Source organism: Pseudopodoces humilis, chromosome 12 (genome assembly GCF_049639895.1).
Source record: "Pseudopodoces humilis isolate 2021_Gansu_Grassland_sample_001 chromosome 12, ASM4963989v1, whole genome shotgun sequence".
NCBI classification, from domain to species: domain Eukaryota; kingdom Metazoa; phylum Chordata; class Aves; order Passeriformes; family Paridae; genus Pseudopodoces; species Pseudopodoces humilis.
This window is the reverse complement of record NC_142211.1, coordinates 16,631,492-16,654,252: the sequence shown is the minus strand read 5'-3', so window position 1 is coordinate 16,654,252 and position 22,761 is coordinate 16,631,492. Positions and strand designations below refer to the sequence as shown.

At 42.8% G+C, this 22,761-nt stretch overlaps 1 protein-coding gene across 5 annotated transcripts in view; it reads left to right on the top strand.

Annotated features, from left to right (window-relative positions):
• LOC148183441 (ubiquilin-1-like) overlaps positions 1-22,761 on the top strand; it is a 56,622-nt gene that overhangs the window by 6,497 nt on the left and 27,364 nt on the right. For all 5 annotated transcript variants that reach the window (XM_088061582.1, XM_088061581.1, XM_088061580.1 and 2 more), the window contains exons 2-5: positions 10,642-10,793; positions 17,893-18,008; positions 19,116-19,378; positions 20,454-20,612. In XM_088061582.1, coding sequence (XP_087917708.1) covers positions 10,642-10,793; positions 17,893-18,008; positions 19,116-19,378; positions 20,454-20,612 — 690 coding nt within the window. The remainder of the gene's footprint in view (positions 1-10,641; positions 10,794-17,892; positions 18,009-19,115; positions 19,379-20,453; positions 20,613-22,761) is intronic.

Here is a 22,761-nt window from a genome sequence, read left to right as displayed (position 1 = left end):
CTGGCAGGGCATGAAACATTTCTTCTGTAGTTTGCTTGAGTCTTTCAAATCTGTCCACAGACTTGGACAGTCTTTCCACAGCTGAGGTGCAGTTTGGTAGTGTCAGGAAAATTAATCCACAAATGCCAGAGGTTTATGTCCAGAAAGGAGACAGAGGACTCCTTTTTTCTTTATTTGAATAAAGGGAGAGGCCATGGGACATTCCCCTGGGGTCTCTCAAATTTTTGGAGGGCACAGCCTCCTTTTTATCCTAATTCCCGGCTGCTTGTCCCTTCTCTCTTTCCCCATAGGCTGAGGTACTTGAGAGGTACAGGCTTCCTGGAACGCCTGATACCAGCGATACCTTCCCCCCCCCCCCCCCCCCATGCATAATCCCATCTTAATTCTTAACTTTTGTGGAATTCATAGTGTTCTTTCAGTGCCTCTTTGATCTTCTACTGGAATGCATCCCATTGTTTCTGTTGTCTCTCACTGATAGCTGCATCTTATCAGTGGACCCACAGCTTGTTTGTAAAGACAAGCCCATCATTCCTCTCAATCCCTCCTCTTTTAATTTTTGTTAATAATTGTCTTTACAAACTTTAGTTATCATTGACCTAATTTCTTGTTCTTGGGTCCTTTTTGGTTTTGCAATTATTTGCAGTGGCATCACTCTCTGCCCTTTTGGTGCTATCTCTGGATCAGTAGGCACGGCTACTACCTGCATTCTTTTGATCACACGTTGAATGAGTTGTATTAAGCAAGGGATCATGCATGGTAAAAAGATTAGAGTTGCTACAACACATAAGAGGAAAAAAAGCATTTGTTTAACTCATAGGCCACCAGGTAACCATGAAAACGTCTTATTCCCATCCTTTCTAAGTTTGCACTGGTACATGAGTTAAGTTTCTTATTTTTCCACTTGCAATTACATCCCAGATCTGTTTTATTAGATCTGGACCAGAACTTACTGAAAAGGGGTTTGAGTTCTACTCTGGTGTTGCCATTTACACTGATAGTCTCGGACTACATGTGTTTTATTTGTGGAATTATCCTGGGGGCAGCTTAAAAATAAGGGGTCAAAAAACCTTATCTTTCTCCACTGCTTTACAGCCTTCAAAATCTTTTTTTTTGTAATTATGGAAGGAACACCTTACTCAGCTACCATTAGTGAGCTTAACATGTGTTTGATTCTATCTGCCTCAATATCTGGAACAGTCATAAGGAGGGCAGTTGGGGGTCCAACAATCTAAACTCAAAGATAAAGTCCAGTCACAAACGTTCTTTCCCACATACGTGCTTCCTGTTCTGTTTAGGCAATATATGCCTCTTTCAGAAGAATGAAGCTGCCATGGGCTTCCTTGTTTGTCCCAAAACCCTGTTCCATTATGGACTTCACTCAGGGTGCTAATCCACCATTTAGGCTCGACTGGGCTGGCCACCCATGGCCAGTTTTCAGATCCCCCTGGCCCTCCACAGACCCAACAGTTTCTAAGGTTAAAGGTCTTTGCTACTTCTTCTCTTAAGGTTAAAAAATTATTTTCTCACTTTAGACCTCAACTTAACTGAAAATATAAAGGTAAAATTATTAAGAGAAACATTCTAATAGTGTTATAATCTAATTTCTAATTTTCAATTTCACGTTGTCTTCTATACCACCTGTGGCAAGTGAAGGCACAGAAACAAGCTTAGCATAAAGAAAGCAATGACAGCATGGATTGGCCCCCAGTGTCTGGAGATCTGAGAGTGGGGATGCCCATACAGACTATTTTAGCAAGCAGTCTGTGGGTAGGCACTCAGGGCTTCCCCCAATGTTGACGCATGGCTACCGCTCCAGTCCACTCCTGCGGAGTGTCAGTCGTGGCTTCCCATCCTTCTCCTCCATCTGAGATGTCCAAACCTCTGGAGCTTTAGAGACCTTGACCCAAGTGTGATGGGTCCACCCGTGTTCAGCTCTCTTGACGGCTGTTTCTGTGGTCAGCAACACCTGGAAAGGTCCACGCTACTTTGCCACCAGTGGTGCTTTTTTTCACTCCTTAACTAGGACCCAGTCTTCTGGTTGGATATTATGCACAGCAAAGTCTAAAGGCAGGGTCTGTGTCAGCTGAGCTTCCTGTCAAAGAGATTTCACAAGAGACATATTCCAGGCCACAAATTGTTTTAAATATACATCACTTTACTCCTGCCCCAGGCCGAGAATTACAAGGATAAGGAATTCTAAACACCAGTTCAAAGGGAGATAGTTGAATATCTTTCTTGGGTCTGGCCCTTATTCTTGCTAAAGCTAGTGTCAAGAGCTGCACCCATGGCATATCAGTTTTTATCACCAGCTTCAGAAGGTGTTTCTTTATTTCCCCATTCATCTTTTCAACTCGGCCTGATCTTATTCCAAAAAAGACTTTAATAACTGACCCTGTAGTTGCGGAAACGCCTGGAAACACTTCTGGCTACTTATAACTGACATACTATTGCTAAAAGATATTTAAATCTTGCCACCAGGGGCATTCCAGTGAAATCTACTTGGTATCTCTGGAAGGGAGGGTACCGACCAAAGCCTTCTCCCTCTGGCAAGTTTCTGCGTAACTCTGTTATTTGTTTTAGCACAAATCAAACAAACCCTAAAATCTTGCTTTGCCTGAGTAAAAAGACTCACAGCAGCACATGTCTTGAGGAAGGTCTCTGTCATCTCTCGGGAACCTCGGCACCTCCTCCATGAAGCTGCTTGAACAACTGCAAGGCCAGAACTCTTGGCATCCACCGCTCACCATCCCCTGCAAACTAACCACCTCACTTTCCCTCTGCCCCACTCTCCACAACTATCTCAAAGTCTTCCAGTGGAAAAAACAACCTTTCTGGCAAGGGGGCAGCTATTGGGAGCAAGGGAAGTATCCCAGAAACTTCCGGCAACAATGCAGCTTTTCGAGCTTTTCCATCAACCAGTCTGCTTCTCCTTGCCTCTTCTGAGCACCCTGCCTGGTGCCTTCTAATGTGCATCATTGCTACCTTTTTTTTTGGCAAATTCACTACTTCTAATAGGCGGGAGATTAAATTCTCATGAGCCAACGTCTTTCCTTTGCAGGTTAATAAACCTCTTTCTTCTCACAGTTTCTCAAATGAATGTATCACCTCATATGCATATTTAGAATCAGTAAAAACATTTACTGTCTTGTCTCGGTATAATTCACAGGTTTTTACAAGAGCATACAGCTCTGCATCTTCCTTCTATCACTCTTGAAGACCCATCAATAAACACATTTTCTTCTTCAGGCCATGGAATGTCTCGCAAATCATTCCTTGCCCTAGTCTGCAGATCTATTACTTGAATACAGTCATGGAATTTGCCTTGGCTCCCCTCTTTAGGGCCATTCAAACAAGAGGCTGGGTTAAAACTTTGTCTACTTTTAAATTCTAAATCTTCTTGTTCTAATAAACAAGACTCATATTATAATAACTGAGAGCTGGTCATCCACTTAGAGGCTCTCTCAGTTAACAAAGCTTTAATCTGGTGTGAAACTTTAACAATCAGATAACCCCCCCTTGTCAGCTTTTGGGCCTCAGCCACCATCAGAGCTGTGGCTGCACAGTTCTGCAGACAATGGGGCCAGCCTCTGCTACCGGATCTAACATTTTAGAAAAATAGGCAACAGGTCTCTGTGTTCCCCCATGCTCCTGAACCAAAATTCCTTTTGCATGACCCTGTTTAACATCCACATATAATTCAAATTCCTTTTCTGTATCTGGAAGAGCTAGGACTGGGGCATTAACCAATTTGTCTTTTAATTTTTTAAAGCTTTGCTCCCCTTCTGGTGTCCATACCACAACATTAGGACTGTCTTGTGTTAAAAAGCCATATAAAGGTCTGGCCACAACAGAAAAGTCTTCTATCCATACTCGGCAGTATCCCACCAACCCTAAAAACTGTCATAACTCTCTTTTTGTTTGGGGTAATGGTACTTGTAGAATTCCTTGTATTCTTTCTGGATCGATACACCGTAACCCTCCAGTTAAAATATGTCCCAAATATTTGACCTTTTTCTCTACCAACTGTGCTTTCTTTTCGGACACTCTAAGTTCTTTGTTTTTAGCAAGAAACTTAAACAGTTTCACAGTAGCTCTTTCAACCATCTCTTCCTGTTTCCCTGATAACAGCAAATCATCTACATACTGCAACAACTTAACCTCTGAGCGTGGAGCAAACTCTCTTAACATTTTTCTTCTGCGAAGTTTGCTCAAACAAAACAGGTGACTTTGTATAAACATGATTTAGTTTAGCAGCAAGTAATGCCACTGCTTCAAGCTAATTACATCACATTTCTTCATTTTTTAGTAACTAACCACTCCTCATCTCAATTTTTACATCAAGTCCATCCTAGGCGTAAGGAGGTGACTAACAAATTAATTTCCATTAAGGAAACTCTAATATTTATAACATTTTATAACTTTTAATATTTAAAACTTTTATTAAGGAAAGAAAACAAAATACTTTCCTTTAAAGTTTTCCCATAACTTCCACAGAGGAAGTGCATGACAAATACCCAGGCCTTCCATAGGACACTATCTACACAAGGTTGCAGTTACAGAATTTGCTTTAGGTCCACAACAAACCACAGACTGGTGGTAGTGTTCCCCACAAGGTATGAGTTGCAGCATTTGCTTCATAACTGAAACTTGCCAATTCTGGCTTTTTACAACAAAACATACAAAAAGCAGAGGGGTGTGGTCCCCTCCAAACTGGAGCCATTCTGCACAAAACCTCATGTAGACACATGAATTAAATTCTCAAATTAATTTACTACAATTTTTACAATTCTTTCAGAGAAAGATGTGTTCAAGCTTCTGAGCCCACAGAAGAAACCACAATTCTCACAACTCTTTTGAATGATCAAAAAAATTCTTTAGACAGTTTTCCCCCTCGGGGATAAAAATTAAGGTGAATCGAGAGGTCTTTGTTTTTACTAAGACACACATCTCTTCTTGATCCAGATCCACTTTAAAAGTTAATAACGGCTCCAGGTTGGTGGATATAATGAGATATAATGAGAGCCTTTGACATTCCTAACAATCTATTTCCCTTATCTTCTGGACTTTCTTGAAGTCCAGCTGTTTTTGGCTTTTTTGCAGACATTGCCGTTTTCAATGTCCTATGCCCTGAAGACAGCACACTGATCCTTTTCTAACCGCTGTTTGGTTTGGGTCTCCCCCACTCGGGAGAGAAAGCTTCTGCCACTTCCTTGTGGCCAATCTCGTCCTCTCTGTCCCGGGGGACCCATTGGACTTGGCAGTTTTTCCCTCTATGGCCTGAAAAAGGCCATCACCTTCACCTTTCCCCGTTGTGCTCACTCTATTTACCAAACACTGAGTACTAGAGCCAGTCCCTGTCCTGTCACATTGTCCAAACAGCTCCTCCCCACTCTGGCGCTCCCGGTGGGCACGGCTGGCAGCACCACAGGGAGCCAGAGCGTCCTGCAGCCTCAAAGGGCCAGCAGCTGCTGCTGCCCCTGCCCGGGGCTGGTGGGGTCAGGCACTGCCCAGTGCTGAGTCCCAGCAGCCTCACAGGCCCCCAGCCTGTGCTCCCGGTCCCGCACCTCCACTCCTGGTCCCTGCTTCAACCATATCTCTCCACACTCTCCATTAACCAATTCTGTTCCAGCACACTAACACAATCCATCCATCCCCTGTTGTCAAAGACTCTTTCTTGACTCCCCTTATTGCCCCCCCACCCCGGGTGTGGATTCTCGAGATCCCTTCTAGTTCTAGGGGGTGATATGATGTGCTGCTCTCTTCCCCCTTGTCCTGGGGTGACTTTATGATACTGGTATCCCCAATCGTCTGGTTTATGTTATATATTAAGTTCTGCACCTTTAAGACTGGCTTTGAGAGCAAGAGAGGGGGAAGAAGAAGCGCGCAGTTTGTGTTAAGGAAAAACATCACTCCCACACATCTCGCTCCTGGACTGTGGTGTCTGCAGCACGGACAGACAGTGGGACAGAACTTCTCTCTGGCTTTTAGTTAGTTTTAGCTAGCTGAGGCAGAGGAGTTCCCTGGACCTTTGTTTTTTTCCTTTTCTTGGATCTGTGCAAGCCTGCTCTGGACTGAACACCCAGCCAAACCCTAGGAGCTCGCGCCTGTGGCCCACCGGGGCCTGGGCCTCGGCACTTTCCAGCGCCGAAAGGACTGATAAGGAACCTGAGTGAGCCGAGCTACACCACATGAAAAAGACTTTTCTTCCTAGACTTGCCATCCCATCGAACAGCAAGAGGTTTTATTATTTAATATTATTCAATTTCTGTTAAATAAACAGCTTTTTCCACTTCTCTCCAAGATTATTTTTTTTTTTTTTCCCGGATCAGTTGGTGGGGAGGGGGCATTTCCCTGAGGAAATCCCCATTTGGAGTTTTCCTTCCTAATTTGCCCTAAACTAGGACACCCCTATACCACTGCTATTCTCAGGTGGAGCTGTAGGAACAGCATTTCCCTGATCCCTTTGCTCTGGAAGGTGAGGATACAGGGACCTGCAGCTGGCCTTGGGTCAGCTGGTAACACTGGAGGACAAGACGGGGGAAGGTGCTGAAAAACATCCCAATCTTCACCGTTTTCCTCTTCCCCTCCTTTTTCCTATTCTCCTTTTTTTTTTTTCTTAACACATAGATTTCTCTTGTTGTTTGTTTAAACTATTTCAATCCACATTCCCTTTCAATCCATCCTTTCCAATTCTCCTCTAGATACCTTCACAGAACTCAACACAAATGAATTCTGTTTTCTAAGGTGGCCATATAAGTCCATTTGGCAACTTATACTCTGGCCATACATAATAACAATATTGTACCACCATCTCCATAGTTACCTCTGTGTGAATGCATAATCTGTCCCAAGGTCTCAGCATTCTCCCCAAGGGACTCTCCGGGGGTATTATGGGATCGTCATCCCTTTTGCCGAGACCCCTTCCTGGCTGTACCCTTTCAACTCTCCATGGGTGCCCTGTTTTACCTGTGCTACCCTCCATGGGTGCCCTCCCAGGCTTGCCTGTGCTACCCTCTATGGGTGCCCTCCGAGACTTCCTCCACGAAGATCCCATTTTACTCACCGGTGAGATTTTCAGTGGTCCTTCCCTGTGGACTCTTCACGGACCCCCCTGGTCCGCCACTCGTCTGTCTCCTGAACAGTCTCAGGAACCAAATCGATTGCCTGGTGCCGGCGGCCACCAAGGGGAGCTGATCACCGAAACTGGGTGAGGCGTGCCTTCAGCTCCGCTCGCTGCCTGCCGCCCCGGACTGTGGAAATATCCCAGATGAGCCCCCAAAAATTTTCATATTTCTAGAGTTGGGGAGTTGTCGTTGTTGGACATGAAATAAAGAGCGTGGATTCAATGCAACAGGTAGAGAGTGGATCATCAGAAGGGTTTATTTCTGAACTTTTCAGTTTCTTTATAGGGTGTTACCATACAGGTTTAACATGATTGGTAAAGGGAACAGCACCTCTCTTGTCCCATTGGTGGAACAAGAGAGAAACACACCCAGCACAGCTGTACAGAATTGTTTCAAGAAAATGAAGTTATTTACAAAACTGGTCCTTGAGAGAAAATGTTCTCAGGAGACTTTCCCTTGGGAACAGATCAGCCACTGACAGGCTGAAAACTCTCTCAGACTCAGAAAATCAGGTCCACAGGGAGTCACCTGAAGCACTGTTTGTTCTCTTTCTTTCCTTGACACCAATGGCAATGACGTGGTGTACGACAATGGCACACTCCATACAAACTTCCACTACATGGATTGTATGCACTGGACCTCATCCAGATCTACCGGGACTGCTCGTTATTTTAATTCCTATATAGTACCTCCAGCACAGCTAATTCTCTCAGGCACTGGATACTTTGCTCCATGATGTTCCACCTGCTTGGGCACACTATTAAAATATTCTTGAGAGAATACCTTTCCCTCACACTTGACAGGAGTTGCCTTCAGAGGCTCAGAGTTTCTGTCTTCTGAATCACCCAATCAGTGACCACATCCTGGGCCAGGGATCCCAGTTGCTTGGCTTCATTAACATCTAGTTCCATGTCATGGGCTGCGATATCCCAGCATCGGAGCAGCTGGGTCACCAAGGCTCACTCAACTGGCTAGTCGGCTGAAATTTTTTCGCATATCTCGCATCTCACCCTGAGATAGGGATCAGATTATTATCTCTTGCCCTGCCTCTTCCTCCTGTTTTGAGGGCCCTACTTTCTCTTCATCTCTCATTATGCAAACTGATTTGGTCTTGGATTTCTTCTGTATAGGGGCGACTGCTACCAGCATGGGTTGCTCCTCTGGTTCAGCTGCAGTTTGAGTGGCCATGGTGTCAGTTGCACTGCTTTCTTCCTCTTCCCCTTGAGGGTGTTGTCTGTTGATGAGCAGTGTCCAATAAATAGTAGCCAGGGCCCAGCACACTGCAATATGTTGTTCCTCTCTGGAGTTGCCACAGCATTGTTCTTGCAAGCTATTCTGTCACTTTATCAGGGTCCTGTAGTTGTTCAGGGGTGAACTCACAAACCATTAGAGCAGAAAAGTCCTCCAAAAACTGGCCCATTTCCTCCCACATTCCATGACACTCATGACTATCTACCCTCAGGGAAAATCTCTGAATAACTTCCCCAGAAATCTCTGTCCTGACTCTAAACATGTTGTGGATCGCAATGAGACCTGGCAGACTTAGCAACAAGAAGAGGCTTTCCTTAACATCCAAAGGAAATTCAAAATACTCAAAAGCTGTTGTAACAGGCCTGAAGGAAGAAAAAGGGATGAAAAGCTGGGGAAAACTGTCCTCCTCTCTTTCCCCCACAGGCTGGGTATGATTATTAATGGACTCCCAAAGGTAGCACCCAAGGCCAGGGCAGGAGAGCAACACTGAAGACACATCCTAAATGACCTTCATTTCCTTTGATGTTATCATGTCATAAACTGATATCCCACAGTATACCAACAGAGCAATCCTGATCCTTCTCCTTGCTCTGAAAAATATTGTGAGGTGCACATACAGAAATATATACAGGGGTAGGTACCACACCCACGTGAACAGACTAAGCAAGATTGTGCCCAGTGGCTCTGTACCTAATACAGCAAGTATTTAGATCATATTTGTTTCCAACCTGCTCTGGGCAGATCTGTTATCTCAACCCTTCTTGCCTCACGTTGGGCACCAGTTAAGGCTGTTGTGGTTTAGGAATGGTACTCCCTAATTTAGTACTCCCACTAAAAAGTCCACAAGCTGTTCCCTCCCCTTCCTCTGATGGGAGGCAGGAAAAGCAGAGATCATGGGTTGAGATAAGAACAATTTACTGGAAACAGTAATGAGGTAAGAAAACAAACAGGAACAGCAACAATATTAATAACAGAAATGTACCAAAGAGAGAGTGATTCACATGCAAAAATGCTCACCACAGACCCGGGCAACAATAAACAAAGGACAGTCAGCTTTCCCCGCTCCCACCATGTTGAAGCCAGTGTTCCTTACCCCCTGCAATGGCTTGAGGTCCTATAGAATAACAAGTTAGCTATGCCCACACATCTCCAGCCTCTGCCCCCTCACAACTACTGAAAAAAATTAACTCTGTCCTGGCTGGAATCAGGACACCAATATAAAGTAGACTTAAAAGATGTTTCTCTAAGAACTGGAACCAACTCTGTGAGCAGACTGCTAACTGAACAAATGCTACCTGCTACCCAGGCACAGAGATTTCTTACCTCTGTTGTATCTCAGACTCATTTTTTGAGGTTCTGTTTTGTCTCTTACTATGCTATAAACATTTTCAATTAGGGACTTGCCTTCAGAGTATTAATACAGTGGGGGTTTCCATTTTGTGGGGAATTTTTAGCCCTGCCTCTTATATAATTAATAGTAAGTCATTGCAAGATTAATGTTTGGGATTCCTCTATGAGAGTTGTCTGGGATGTTTGGAGTAGGATTCTTTTAAAAATCAAGGTGACCATACTACTTGAAGAATGTTAAATATTGTTAACTTCTGGAGGGCTTTCCAACTGCCTAAGATCTGTTAGGAAAATTTAGTCTACTGACTAGCCATGTTGAACAGGTTTATTTGATTTTCTTATATTTTCCTTTTTATGTTTTGCTTTTTCTGTGAGAATACTTTTATGAAAAATAATAAATCTCAGTCAGAAGTCAGTCAAAGTATAACATGGTTGTTATTGGTTAAGAAGGCAGGAAGAAATACAATTGCTTTTTCAGATTCAGTTATTTTAATGAAGCTATGATTTAACAGTCAGCTGAACTATGTGTCTGTTCACCGTGCCCTGGGCCAGAAGCACATTTTGTGTAGCTGTCATGAGTTGGATGAGAGAGCAGAGCTGCCCAAGAAATAATTTTTGACTGTGTGGAAAGGATTGCTAGTTTGACATGTGAAAGGTAACAGTAATATATCCAAGAAAGGATACTGCTCCTTTCAGTGCCTGAACAAATGTGGACTGAATTAACATAATGTTTTGTTGCATTCTGAGCATGTCAGCAATGGATTGTTTCAATAACATGTTTCTAGATTGTATATAGCAAAACATATTGAGCAAATAGATTATTATAATAAATGTGAGCAAAATAGGTTTTCCTTAAATTATAAAAAAAATATAGTTCAGTATTCAATTACATAACTATATAATATTAACTTCTGTTTAGTTCAAGGAAGAAATCTCTAAGCATTTCAAGTCCCACACTGATCAACTTGTTTTGATATTTGCTGGAAAAATTTTAAAAGATCAAGATACTTTGATTCAGCATGGGATTCATGATGGACTTACTGTTCACCTGGTCATCAAAATGCAAAACAGGTAACCTGACTGATAAACAATCTTATTTTTACCTCAAAGTAGTAAAAATATTCTTAATTCGTAGTGTGATAGCTTTCTGTTGGGCAAACCTAGGTTTGACCAAAATGTTTTCAAAACCAGTACAAATACTCCTGCTATTAAACAAGAGAAGCAACCCCAAAATGTGTAAGGTTGTGTCCCTGGTATCATATATACACTTTTTGAAAGTTAATGTAGTCTTCTAAACTAAGCAATTACTATTAAATCACTTGAATTGGTGTCTTAGTTGCAGTTGGTGCAGAATAACAGTCTCAATATAATCTGAATAATCCTTGATCTGTTTCATTGAATGGTAGCACCCATGCTTATGCTTCTGCAATAGACAGATATGGTTAGCATATGAATTGGGCAAGCAGCGTTTAGTGCTTGTGCTAGTTTATGATGGCATTAACTTTGTGTAACTACATTGTTACCATGCTCTTATATTCTTAAAGACTATTAAATTTCTGATACTAGTCTTGTGATGAAATAAGACTAAGTTAATTTGATGTTCAGTGGGGTGACATACTAACAGTATGTTATAGAATAGATCCTGTATTATAGATTTTGGCAGCCTTCTCTCCTTTAAGGATAGTATAAAAAGATGGTAACAGTTGGAGTGATGCCCATGCACAGAATCACAGAATCACTAGGTTGGAAGAGACCTTCAAGATAATCGAGTCTAACCCAGCCCTAACACCTAAACTAAACCATAGCACCGAGTGCCACATCCAATCTTTGTTTAAACACATCCAGGGATGGTGACTCCACCACCTCCCCTGGCAGACAATCCCAGTACTTTATGACTCTTTCCATAAAAAAAACTTTTTCCTAGTATCCAACTTGTATTTCCCATGGCGCAGCTTAAGACTGTGTCCTCTCATTCTGTCAGTTGCTGCCTGGAAAAAGAGACCAACCCCCAGATGACAACAACCGCCTTTCAGGAAATTGTAGAAAGTGATAGGGTCACCTTTGAGTCTCCTTTGATCCAGGCTAAACAACCCCAGCTCCCTCAGTTCCTCATAGGGCTTGTGTTCCAAGCCCCTCACCAGCCTTGTTGCCTTCCTCAGGTCCCTTTTCACCTGGGCACTGTCCAGCCACACCATCCCCAGCCTATAATGTTGCAGGGGATTATTGTGGCCAAAATTCAGGACTTGGCACTTGGACTTATTAAACTTCATCTTATTGGGCTCTGCCCACCAATCCACCTGTTCCAAGTCTCTCTGCAGAGCCCTCCTACCTTCCAACAGATCGACACATGCTCCCAGCTTAGTGTTGCCCACAAATTTACTAATAAAAGACTCAATACCCTCATCCATGTCATCAGTAAAAATACTGAACAGAACTGGCCCCAGCACAGACCTCTGAGGGACACCACTAGTGACTGGCTGCCAGCTGGATGAAGCACTGTTCACCACCACTCTCAGGGCCCAGCTGTCCAGGCAGTTCTTAACCCAGCAAAGTGCTCCTGTCCAAGCTGTGGGCTGCCAGCTTTTCCAGGAGCGTGCTGTGGGAGACAGTGTCAAAAGCCTTGCTGAAGTCCAGGTACACAACATCCACAGTCTTTTCTGCATCCACCAGGCAGGTCACTTGGTCATAAAAGGAGGCCAGGCAAGTCAAACACAATCTACCCCTCCTAAACCCATGCTGGCTGGGTCTGATACCCTGGCCATCCTGTAAGTGCTGCATGATGACAGTCAATATAAACTGTTCCATAACCTTACTGGGTAGAGGTCAGGCTGACTGGCCTATAATTACCAGGATCCTCCTTCCCATCCTTTTTGTGAATTGGTGTCACATTGGACAGCTTCCAGTCATCTGGAACCTCACCAGTGAACCAGGACTGTTGGTAAAAGATGGAGAGCAGCTTTGCAAGCTCATCTGCCAGCTCCTTCATCACACTGGGATGGATCCCATCTGGTCCCATAGATTTATGAACATCCAAGCAGCTCAGCAGTTTTCTGACTGCCTCCTCCTGGATAACAGGGGGACCATTCTTGCTCCCTGACATCATCTACCAACCCAGGAGGACAGTTGTCCTGAGGACAAGCTGTCTTCCCACTAAAGACTGAGGCAAAGAAGGCATTAAACACTTCTGCCTTCTCCTTATCTTCAGTTATTAAGTTCCCTCCCGCATCCATTAGAGAACAAATGTTTGTCTTAACCTTCCTTTTTCTGTTAATATATTTGTAAAAACATTTTTTATTATCCTTTACAAAAGTTGCCAAATTAAGCTCGAACTGAGCTTTGGCCTCCCTAATTTTTTTCCTACATGCCCTAGCAACCCACTTAAATACTTCCTGAGAGACCTGACCCTCTTTCCAAAGATGATACATCCTCTTTTTATTCATAAGTTCCTTCAAAATCTCCTTGCCAATCCAGGCTGGATGTTTGCCTCATCGACTCATCTTTTGGCACACAGGGACAGTCTGTTCCTGTGCCCACAAGATCTTTGTTTTGAAGCATGCCCACCTTTCCTGAACTCCTTTGTTTTTAAGGGCTGCTTCTTAAGGAACACTCTGAATAAGTCTCCTAAATAGGCCAAAGTCTGCCCTCTGGAAGTCTAATGTAAAACTCTTATTGATTGTGGATGCTAAATGCAAAAAGCAAGCAGGAACACAGCCTGTCTGAAACTAAGTCACACAAGTTTCTCACTCTGGCCTCAGAAAGCATAAGGAAAAATCCAAACAGTCCTTGGTAAAGGACAGCAATCTTTGCAGGTGTTGTTTAGGATCCTTGTTGTTTACTTGTAAGAAACAGTCAAGGGGTGGCGTTCCACTTAACCAATGATAGTGATGTGTTGCTTTAATGACCAATGAGAGTTTTACCTCTCAGACCTTCTTGAACCTGTCTATAAATGAAGATCAAGGAATAATAAACTTTGCTCTCTTGGACAATGCAGCTAGGAGAGTCAGTGTTGTGCTTCTCGCCGTTCCTAATATAGTGTGACAATTGATGTTCCTCCTGATTTTCACCAAATATCAAGAACTCTATAATTTCATGATCACTATGCCCCAAGCGGCCTCCAACCACCACATCTCCTACCAGCCCATCTCTATTTGCAAACAACAGGTCTAACGTAGTCACTCCCCTGGTGGGCTCACCCACCAGCTGCGACAAAACGTTGTTCTCCACACACTCCAAGAACTTCCTGGACTGCCTCTTTTCTGCTGTATTAAGTTCCCAGCAGATGTCTGGTAGGTTAAAGTCAGCTGCAAGGATAAGGGCTGGTGATCCTGAAACATTCTCTAGCTGCTTATAGAATAAGTTGTCCACCTCTTCTTCCTGGTTGGGTGGACAATAACAGACTCCCAGTAGGATGTCAGCCTTGTTGGCCTTCCCCTTAATTCTTACCCATAGGCATTCAACTTGGTTGTCACTAGTTTCAATACCTATGGTGTCAAAAGCCTCTCTAATATAAAGGGCCACCCCTCCACCTCTTTTCCCTATCCTGTCTGTTCTGAAGAGCTTGTAGCCATCCAGTGCAGAGCTCTAGCTGTGAGTCATCCCACCATGTTTCCGTGATGGCGACTACATCATAGCTTTGCTGTTGCACCATGGCCTCCAGCTCTTCTTGTTTATTACCCATGCTGCATGCATTGGTATACATGCATCTCAGCTGGGCTACTGATTTCACCCCTAACTCAGGCTTACTACCCTTGGGCCTGTGTCTAGAGAGCCCAGCTACATTCCCTTCCCCCTTCAAACCTAGTTTAAAGCCCTGTCAATGAGTTCCACTGGTTCATGAGCTAAAATCCTTCTGCCCTTAACAGAGATATGCAGCCCATCCAGTTCCAGCAGGCCGGGTGCCATAAAAGTTGCCCCATGATCAAACAAACCAAAATTCTGCTGATGACACCAACCCTTGAGCCACTTGTTGATAATGTGGGCTCTCCTATTCCTTTCATTGTTTTTCTCTGCCACCAAAGGGACTGAGCAGAACACTACCTGTGCCCCTGTCCTATCAACCACTTGACCCAGTGCCCTAAAGTCCCTTTTAATTGCCCATACACTCCTCTTTTCAATCACATCACTGCCAGCCTGGAGTATCAGCAGTGGGTAATAATCAGAGGGCTGAATCAGCCCAGGGAGTCTCCTGTTGATATCCCATACCCAGGCCCCAGGGAGGCAGCAGACTTCCCTGTGGGATGGGTCTGGTCGACATATGGGGTCTTCTGTTCCCCTCAGAAGGGAGTCACCTACTATGACTATCCTTCTTTTCTTTTTAATGTTAGAGGTGGTGATCTGTCTGACATGAATTGGGAAGCTCACTGGACAGATAATTTTCTTCTACGTCATCTGGCTGACCCTCTAGATTCAGGGCCTCATACCTATTCTGAAGTGGCAGCTGGGTAGGTGATGGGGGTCAGGAGGAATTTTTATTACCTCCCAGAGTAGGGACCCATTTCCACTCCCCTTCATCCACCAGGTGTCCTCCATTTTCTTAGTCTTAAAAATTACTGTTCTGAAGAAGTGATGAGATTATAGATATCTGAGAAACAGTATGATAGAGGTTGAAAGAGACTTGGGATCGTCTGGTCCAACACCCCTGTTCAAGCAGGGCCACATAGAGCCAGTTACCCTGGAACATGTCCAGATGACTTTTGAACATGTTGAAGGAGGGAGACTCCACAAGCTCCCTAGGTGACCTGTTCCAGTGCTTGGTCACCCTCACAGTAGAAAAAAAGTCTTTCCTGGTGTTCAGACAGAACCTCCTGTGTTTCAGTTTATATCCATTGCCTCCAGTCCTGTCACTGGGAACCACTGAAAAGAGCATGGCTCCATCTTTGCACCTTCCCTTCAGGTACTTCTATACATTGATGAGATCCCCTGAGCCTTCTTTTCTCCAGGCTAAACATTCCCAGCTCTCTTAGCCTTTCATCATAAGAGAGATGTTCTAGTCCTTTCATCATCTTTGTGGCTCTTCATTGGACTCCCTTCAGTATGTCCATGTCTTGCTTGTGCTGGGTAGCCAAGAACTAGTCACAGGACTCCCAAGTGTGGCCTCACCAGTGCTGAGCAGAGGGGAAAGATCACCTCCCTTGACCTGCTGACAACATTCCTCCTAATGCAGCCCAGGATACCATTCACCTTCTTTGCAGCAAAGGCACATTGCTGGCTCATGTTCACCCTGGTGTCCACCAAGATCCAGTGCCTTTTCTGCCAAGCTGCTTTACAGCTGGATGGTCCCCATCCTATACTGGTGCCCTGGGGCTTGTTCCTTCCCAGGTGAAGGTCTTTGCACCACTTCCCCTTGTTCAACATCATTAAGTTCCTCTCAACCCATTTCTGCAACCTATTGAGTTTCCTCTGGATGGCAGCATGACCCTCTGGTATATCAGCTATTTCTCCCAGTTCTGAGTCACCCACAAGCTTGCTGAGGGTACACTCTCTCCCATCACCCAGTTCATTAATGATGTTAAACAGGACCAAACCCAGTAATGATGCTTGGGGTCCACTGCTAGTCACTGTCCTCCAACTAGGTTTTGTTCCACTGATCACCACCCTCTGAATCTGGTCACTCAGCCAGTTTTCCGTTCTCCTAATCCTGCCCCTATTTCTTCATCTTCTCTATGAGGATGCTCTGGGAGACACTGTTCAAAGTCTTCATGAAGTCCATGTAGAAATTATCCACTGTTCTCATCCTACCAGGCCAGTCATTTTGTCATAGAAGTTTATCAAGTTGGTCAAGCATGACTTCCCTTTGGTGAATCCATGCTAACTATTCCTGATGGCTTTCTTGTCCTTCATGTGTCTGGAAATGGTTTCCAGGATTAGCTGCTTCATTACTTTCCTGGGCATCAAGGTGAGGCTGGCTGGCCAGTAGTTTTCTGGGTCTTCCTCTTTGCGCCTCTTGAAGACAGGAATGATATTTGCTTTTGTCCAGTCTTTGGACACTTCTCCCAGTCACCATGATTCATCAATATCAAGAATGGCCTTGCAATGACATCTGCTAGCTCCCTCAGCACTCATGGGTGAATTCCATCAGGGCCCATGGACTTATGTATGTCCAGTTTGCTTAAGTATTCCCTGCTCTGATCCTCTTTCACCAAGGGTACATCTTCCTTGCTCCAGCCTTTTACCCTGGTCTCAGGGGCCTGGTATTCCAGAAAGCCACTCTTGCTAGTAAAGACTGAGGCAAAGGCAGCAAACAGTACCTCAGCCTTTTCTCTGTCCTGGTGTCCTGTGTAACCAGGTCCCCGGACTCATTAAGCAGCAGTTGCATGTTTTCCCTAGTCTTCTTTTTGTCACCTATGTACTTAAAGAAGCCCTTCTTGTCTTTGACATCCCTTGCCAAATTCAATTCCATTTGGGCTTTATCTTTTATAACTGTATGAAAGAAAGAGACTCAGACAATATCTTTGTATTTTTCCCAGTTTGCCTATCCTTGCTTCCACCTCTGTATACTTTCTGAGTTTGGCCAGGAAGGCATCTAGAGTTTGGGGAGGTTTTAGAAATAATAAAAAAAATTAGAATTCTCAAGTATGATACTGTTCTTGTATTAAATGTCATTATCATATTACATGCCAGACCTTGTGTACTGGATCTGGTTCAAATGGAGTTTTACTTTCATCATAGCAGCCTATATAGTGAGATGTTTTGGATTCTTGACCTGAGTGTTGATAACACTGATGTTTTAACTATTGCTGAACAGTGCTTGTACAGCATCAAGGCCAGTAAGTAGGCTAGTGTTGGGAAGGGGACACATCTGGGACAGTTGAACCAAGCTGAGCAAAGATACTGCATACCATATAATGTCATGATAAGCATAAAAACCAAGGGGAAACTTTTCTTAAGTAGCTGTTGCTTGGAGACTGGCTTGACAGTGGTCTGCTGGTGGGAGTAGTTATTGTCTTTGCATCACTTTTCTGGTTTTGTTTGGGGTGTTTTTTTTCTTTGCTTATTAAACTGTTTTTATCTCAACCCATTAGTTTTTCTCACTTTTGCCCTTCTGATTCTCTCCCCCATCATGCCTGGGGTGAGGAGAAAATAATGTTGTAACTGGGTGGGGATTTAACTGGCTGGGGTCAACCTACCACACCTTGTTCAACTTGTAATTTTTTAAACTTGCTTTTTATAGATCACAAGACCATCCAGGTCAACAAACACACACCACTGGCAGTATTACTACCACATCAATATCGAGCAGTAATACCTCAACACCAACTTCAACAAATATAAATTCTTTTGCCTTGGGTAAGAATATTTGTTAGATAACATGATGACTGTCTTGGTTTCAGTTAAGTATCTCTGGAGCATTATTCTAATGTAAATGGGACTTAAAAAATTATAAAATTACTGATTTCAGAAATCTGTGGTGTTGGTTGGAATAAGTTTTTGATCAGTAAGTTATCAGAGGTAAGTTGTTTCCTTAATTATTTAAGTACAGAACTTGAGGCCTGTGCTGTTTCATCTTCAGTAATAAGGTGCCACTGATCTCATATTCTGGCACTATAGGTAATTAAACTCCTACCAGTCTCCTCATCCTCCTTAACAGTGCATTTGAATTGGCCTGAAGACAGTATTGAAGTTGGACCTATAGCATCACAACTTGGAACAGAAGTAACAAAGTTACTCCTACCCTACAAACCAGTATTTCTCAGGTTCTGAGTCTGATTGCATTATTAGTCTTCTCTTTTAGGAATAGAGACAGAAGGCTATTGATTTAAAAATATTATCTCTTTTCATAGTTGCTGCATTTTGTTATTCATGCTTTTTGCTTTCTTTTTAAAAAACAAAAAAATGAAACAACAGAAAACTGTGTTAGGCAATTGCTTTTTTCAGTTGTAAACAGTTCTCCAGATTGACTAGTACCTTCTAAAAATGTGAAACTTTGTTTGCTGAACTCTGCAAAGGAGAATTTAAAGCATTATTAGTTCTTGTTGCATCAGCAAAAAGAAGAGTTCTGCTTTTTGTTTAGAATAGAGTATGCATCATGTTAAGAGATTCCTCATGGTGATGGTCTGTCTATAAATGTTTATTACAAATGTATTAGAAAGTGTTGGGAATTAACCCAAGGCCTCAAAATTCAAACATCCCTTGTACTTCAGCTACAGTAAAGTAGAAGAAAAGCCGTTAGAATTGTAACAAGTTATATTTTGGATGCAGTTTGGATTTCTAGATGTCTCATTATGTAAAGAAGCAAACTTTTAGTGGATGACTCCTTAACAGCCTTGCAAAGATAGAATTTCCATTGAGTTTCATTATTTTGAAGCATGAGTTATGTTTATGTACTTTGTACTTAAAAAGAACCTGGATAAGTTTAGAAGCTGAAAGTTTAATTTTTTTCCTTTCATCTTAAAGGTGGCCTTGGAGGTTTGACAGGCCTGAGTAGCCTGGGATTAAATGCATCAAACTTCTCAGAGTTGCAAAGTCAGATGCAACAACAACTTATGTCCAACCCAGAAATGATGGTTCGGATAATGGAAAATCCATTTGTTCAGAGCATGCTTTCAAATCCTGACCTGATGAGACAGTTAATTATGGCTAACCCTCAAATGCAGCAACTGGTACAGAGAAATCCAGAAATCAGTCACATGCTGAATGATCCAGATATAATGAGACAGGTATGTAGAAAGAACTTTCATGACCTTTGATTATATTGTAACTGGGAACAAAAGAGCAAGAATTGGACATGCTTATATGAGTGCTTAAATATTGTTGAGGAATATAGGCTTGTTAGACAATCTGTAAAAGGTCACTATAGGAAATTGATGCTTTATTTCTAGCTGCTAATGTCTGAAATAGGATGATAATTTTTTAAAAAGCATAGTTTTGAAAGATGCTGAAGACTGTATTGTCACCCTGAAAACTCAGCTTCTGAACTTGCTAACATAGTTTTCTAAGGACTTTCCCAGGACAGTAATTGTAAACATAGATATGTGTACATTCTTTCTGTTACACGTCTTGTGATGGGCATTTCTCATGGCCAGTGCAATGAGAAAGTGTTATCCTGACCATCCAATCCCTGGCCGTGGTCAAAAGCCTATAAATCCTGGGAGGAAAATTAAACTTTCTCTTCCTTTCACCACACCTCGAGCTGTGTCCGTGTGATCTATTCATCTTCAGTGGCAACACTGTATAATAATGTATTCTGAGGTTAGAGTTGAATTCCATGTGAAATCTCCTGTTGTCTAGTCAACAGTGAGTTTACTATAAATGAATAATTTTCCAAAATACTGCTTATTTCCAGTTTATATAACTGTGAGTACTTTTGATTGCTTCTAAAGTTATGTAAGATTACATGACAGACGACATTAGGAAACAAGTGGAGGCTCTGGAAAATTTAGGTATTTATTTTTCACGTTCACATTATAAGATGCATGCTGCATTGATGTTAGAAATGGAAGAAACATTATGTTGAGAAGAGACAAGAAAGAACAGGATGGTACATTCAAGGATTTTTTCTTCGGTTTAGTCAATGCTTTTTGATTCAGCTAGCATACTGACAGTTGTGGCAGAATGTTGTCTAAATACAAAATTCTATTGACTCCCCTCCCATCAAGCTGATGTTTTGATTTGGCTCTAATCCTAATTTCAAATGGAGTTAGACATTAATAACTGAGATACTGTTAAATGCTGATGTTTTCGCTTTAGAATGGATTTTTTAATTAATGCAAATTACATGTTCTATTTCGTTAGACACTAGAACTTGCTAGAAACCCTGCAATGATGCAGGAAATTATGCGAAACCAAGATCGAGCCTTGAGCAACCTTGAAAGTATACCAGGTGGCTACAATGCCTTGCGACGTATGTACACAGATATTCAGGAGCCAATGCTGAATGTAGCTCAGGAACAGGTGAGAAATTATTATAGGGGCCACTGAAAGTAAGCAGGTTTTAGTTGTTTGTTGGGGTATTTTTGGTTGGTTTTGTGGGGGATTTTTTTTGTTGTTTTTTTTTTTTTTCAAAAATTAAACAACATCAATAACGTAGCTTTTCAAATGTGTACTTGACAAAGCAGTTTCTTGAAGATTGAAGTCAATGTGTGGTTTGTTCCTATCAGGAAAATTAATTCACAAACACCAGAGTTTTATGTCCAAAAAGGAGACAGAGGAGTCCTTTTACTTTATTCGAATAAAGGAAGAGGCCATGGGGCATTCCCCTGGGGTCTCTCAAATTTTTGGAGGGTGCAGCCTCCCTTTTTATCCTAATTTTCCAGCCACATGTCCCTTCTCTCTTTCCCCATAGGCTGAGGTACTTGAGTGGTACAGACTTGCCAGAATGCCTGATAGATGTGTCTTGGTTTTGGAAGACAGGTGTCTGCTAGGGAGGGCAGAAGCCTTCCCTGGAATGAGAATGTAGAACCCCTCCCTCCGAATTATTTTAATCCTGAAATCAAGGGGCTCTCAGGCAGAGATCTAGGGATAGGAATAACAGTTCTTTACTAATATTTATAACAAGGCAAACAAACAACAATAACTACAGCATTAGCAAGAAAACAGAACCAGGGACCCTGTGACAGCTTTCTCAGCTGAGACGGGAAAGGATGGAGAAGAGGCTTTGTTTCACAAACCCCCTCGGGCAGGCAGTCCCGGTGCTCCTGCAGGGCTCTGAGGAACACTCAGCTGGAACAGCAGGGATGAGCTGAGATCCCGGGCCGGTGGATGAGGTGTATCAGCAGCTCCGCAGCGGTGGCTGGCACTGCCACACGTCCCGCCAGGACAGGGTGTGTGAGGCCACCAACAAAGAGGGAAGAAGGAGAAGAAGAAGCAGCAGCTCCATCTGGGTGATGGCAAAATTCCCTTCTCCCCACCACAACAGCTCTGCACCCAAAGTGTCCTCCAAAGCTGAAGAAGCCTGCCAAACTGTCCCCGCCCTCTCCTTTTCCTGCCCCTTTCCCCCCCTGGGCCCGGCCGAACTCTTTGTGTTCTTCAAGTATCCACCAGGTACCCGCAGTTAGGTTTTCCCCACAACTAATGGGTAAAAATTCCACAGGTAACTAAAAGAACTAAAAGAAGGACACCTAAACCCCAACAACCTGAGACACCCCCACCCATGCATAATCCCCTTCTTAATTCTTAACTCTTCTGGAATTTGTGGTGTTTTCTCAGCATCTCTTTCATCCTTTAGTGGAATCCATCCCATTGTTTCTGTTATCTCTCAGTGATATTTCATCTTATCAGCAGACGCACAGTTTATTTGTAAAGACAAAGCTGTCATTCCTCTCAATCCCTCCTCTTTTAATTTTTGTTAATAATTGTCTTTACAAACTTTAGTTATCATTGACCTAATTTCTTGTTCTTGGGTCTTTTTTGGCTTTGCAATTATTTGCAGTGGCATCACTCTCTGCACTTTTGTAGCCATTTCTGGATCTGTAGGCACGGCTACTACCTGCATTCCTTTGATCACATGTTGAATGAGTTGTATTAAGCAAGGGATCATGCATGGTAAAAAGATTAGAGTTGCTACAACACATAAGAGAAAAAAAGCATTTGTTTAACCCATAGGCCACCAGGTAACCATGAAAACATGTCTTATTCCCATCCTTTCCACGTTTGGACCGGTATATGAGCTAACTTTCTTATTTTTTTTGTTATTTGTTTTACCAGTTTTCCATTGTCATCTATTTGCAAACAGCAGTTTGAGTCCTTTAATTTGCCACACACTCCCCCTTCTTCTGCTAATAAATAGTCTAATACCATCTGATGTTGAAATATTGCATTTCTCATCTGAGTAGACTGGTCAGCAAGAAGGTCAAGAGCTGTAGCTGTCTGGTTAATTATTATTTCAAAGACAGCTTGCAACCTAATTATCAGATTTAAATTATAAATGGGCTCTCTGGCACCTGATATTAATTAATTTGGGTTCCAGGTAGCTGGTCCATAGTGTTGTATGATTCGTTCAGGTGGCCATTCATCTTTGCCCCACGTTTGGGTGCTCCCTCCAGCCAGGGATGCATCAATTGACCGCTTTTCTCTAATAAGATCATCATATACTTTGACTCCT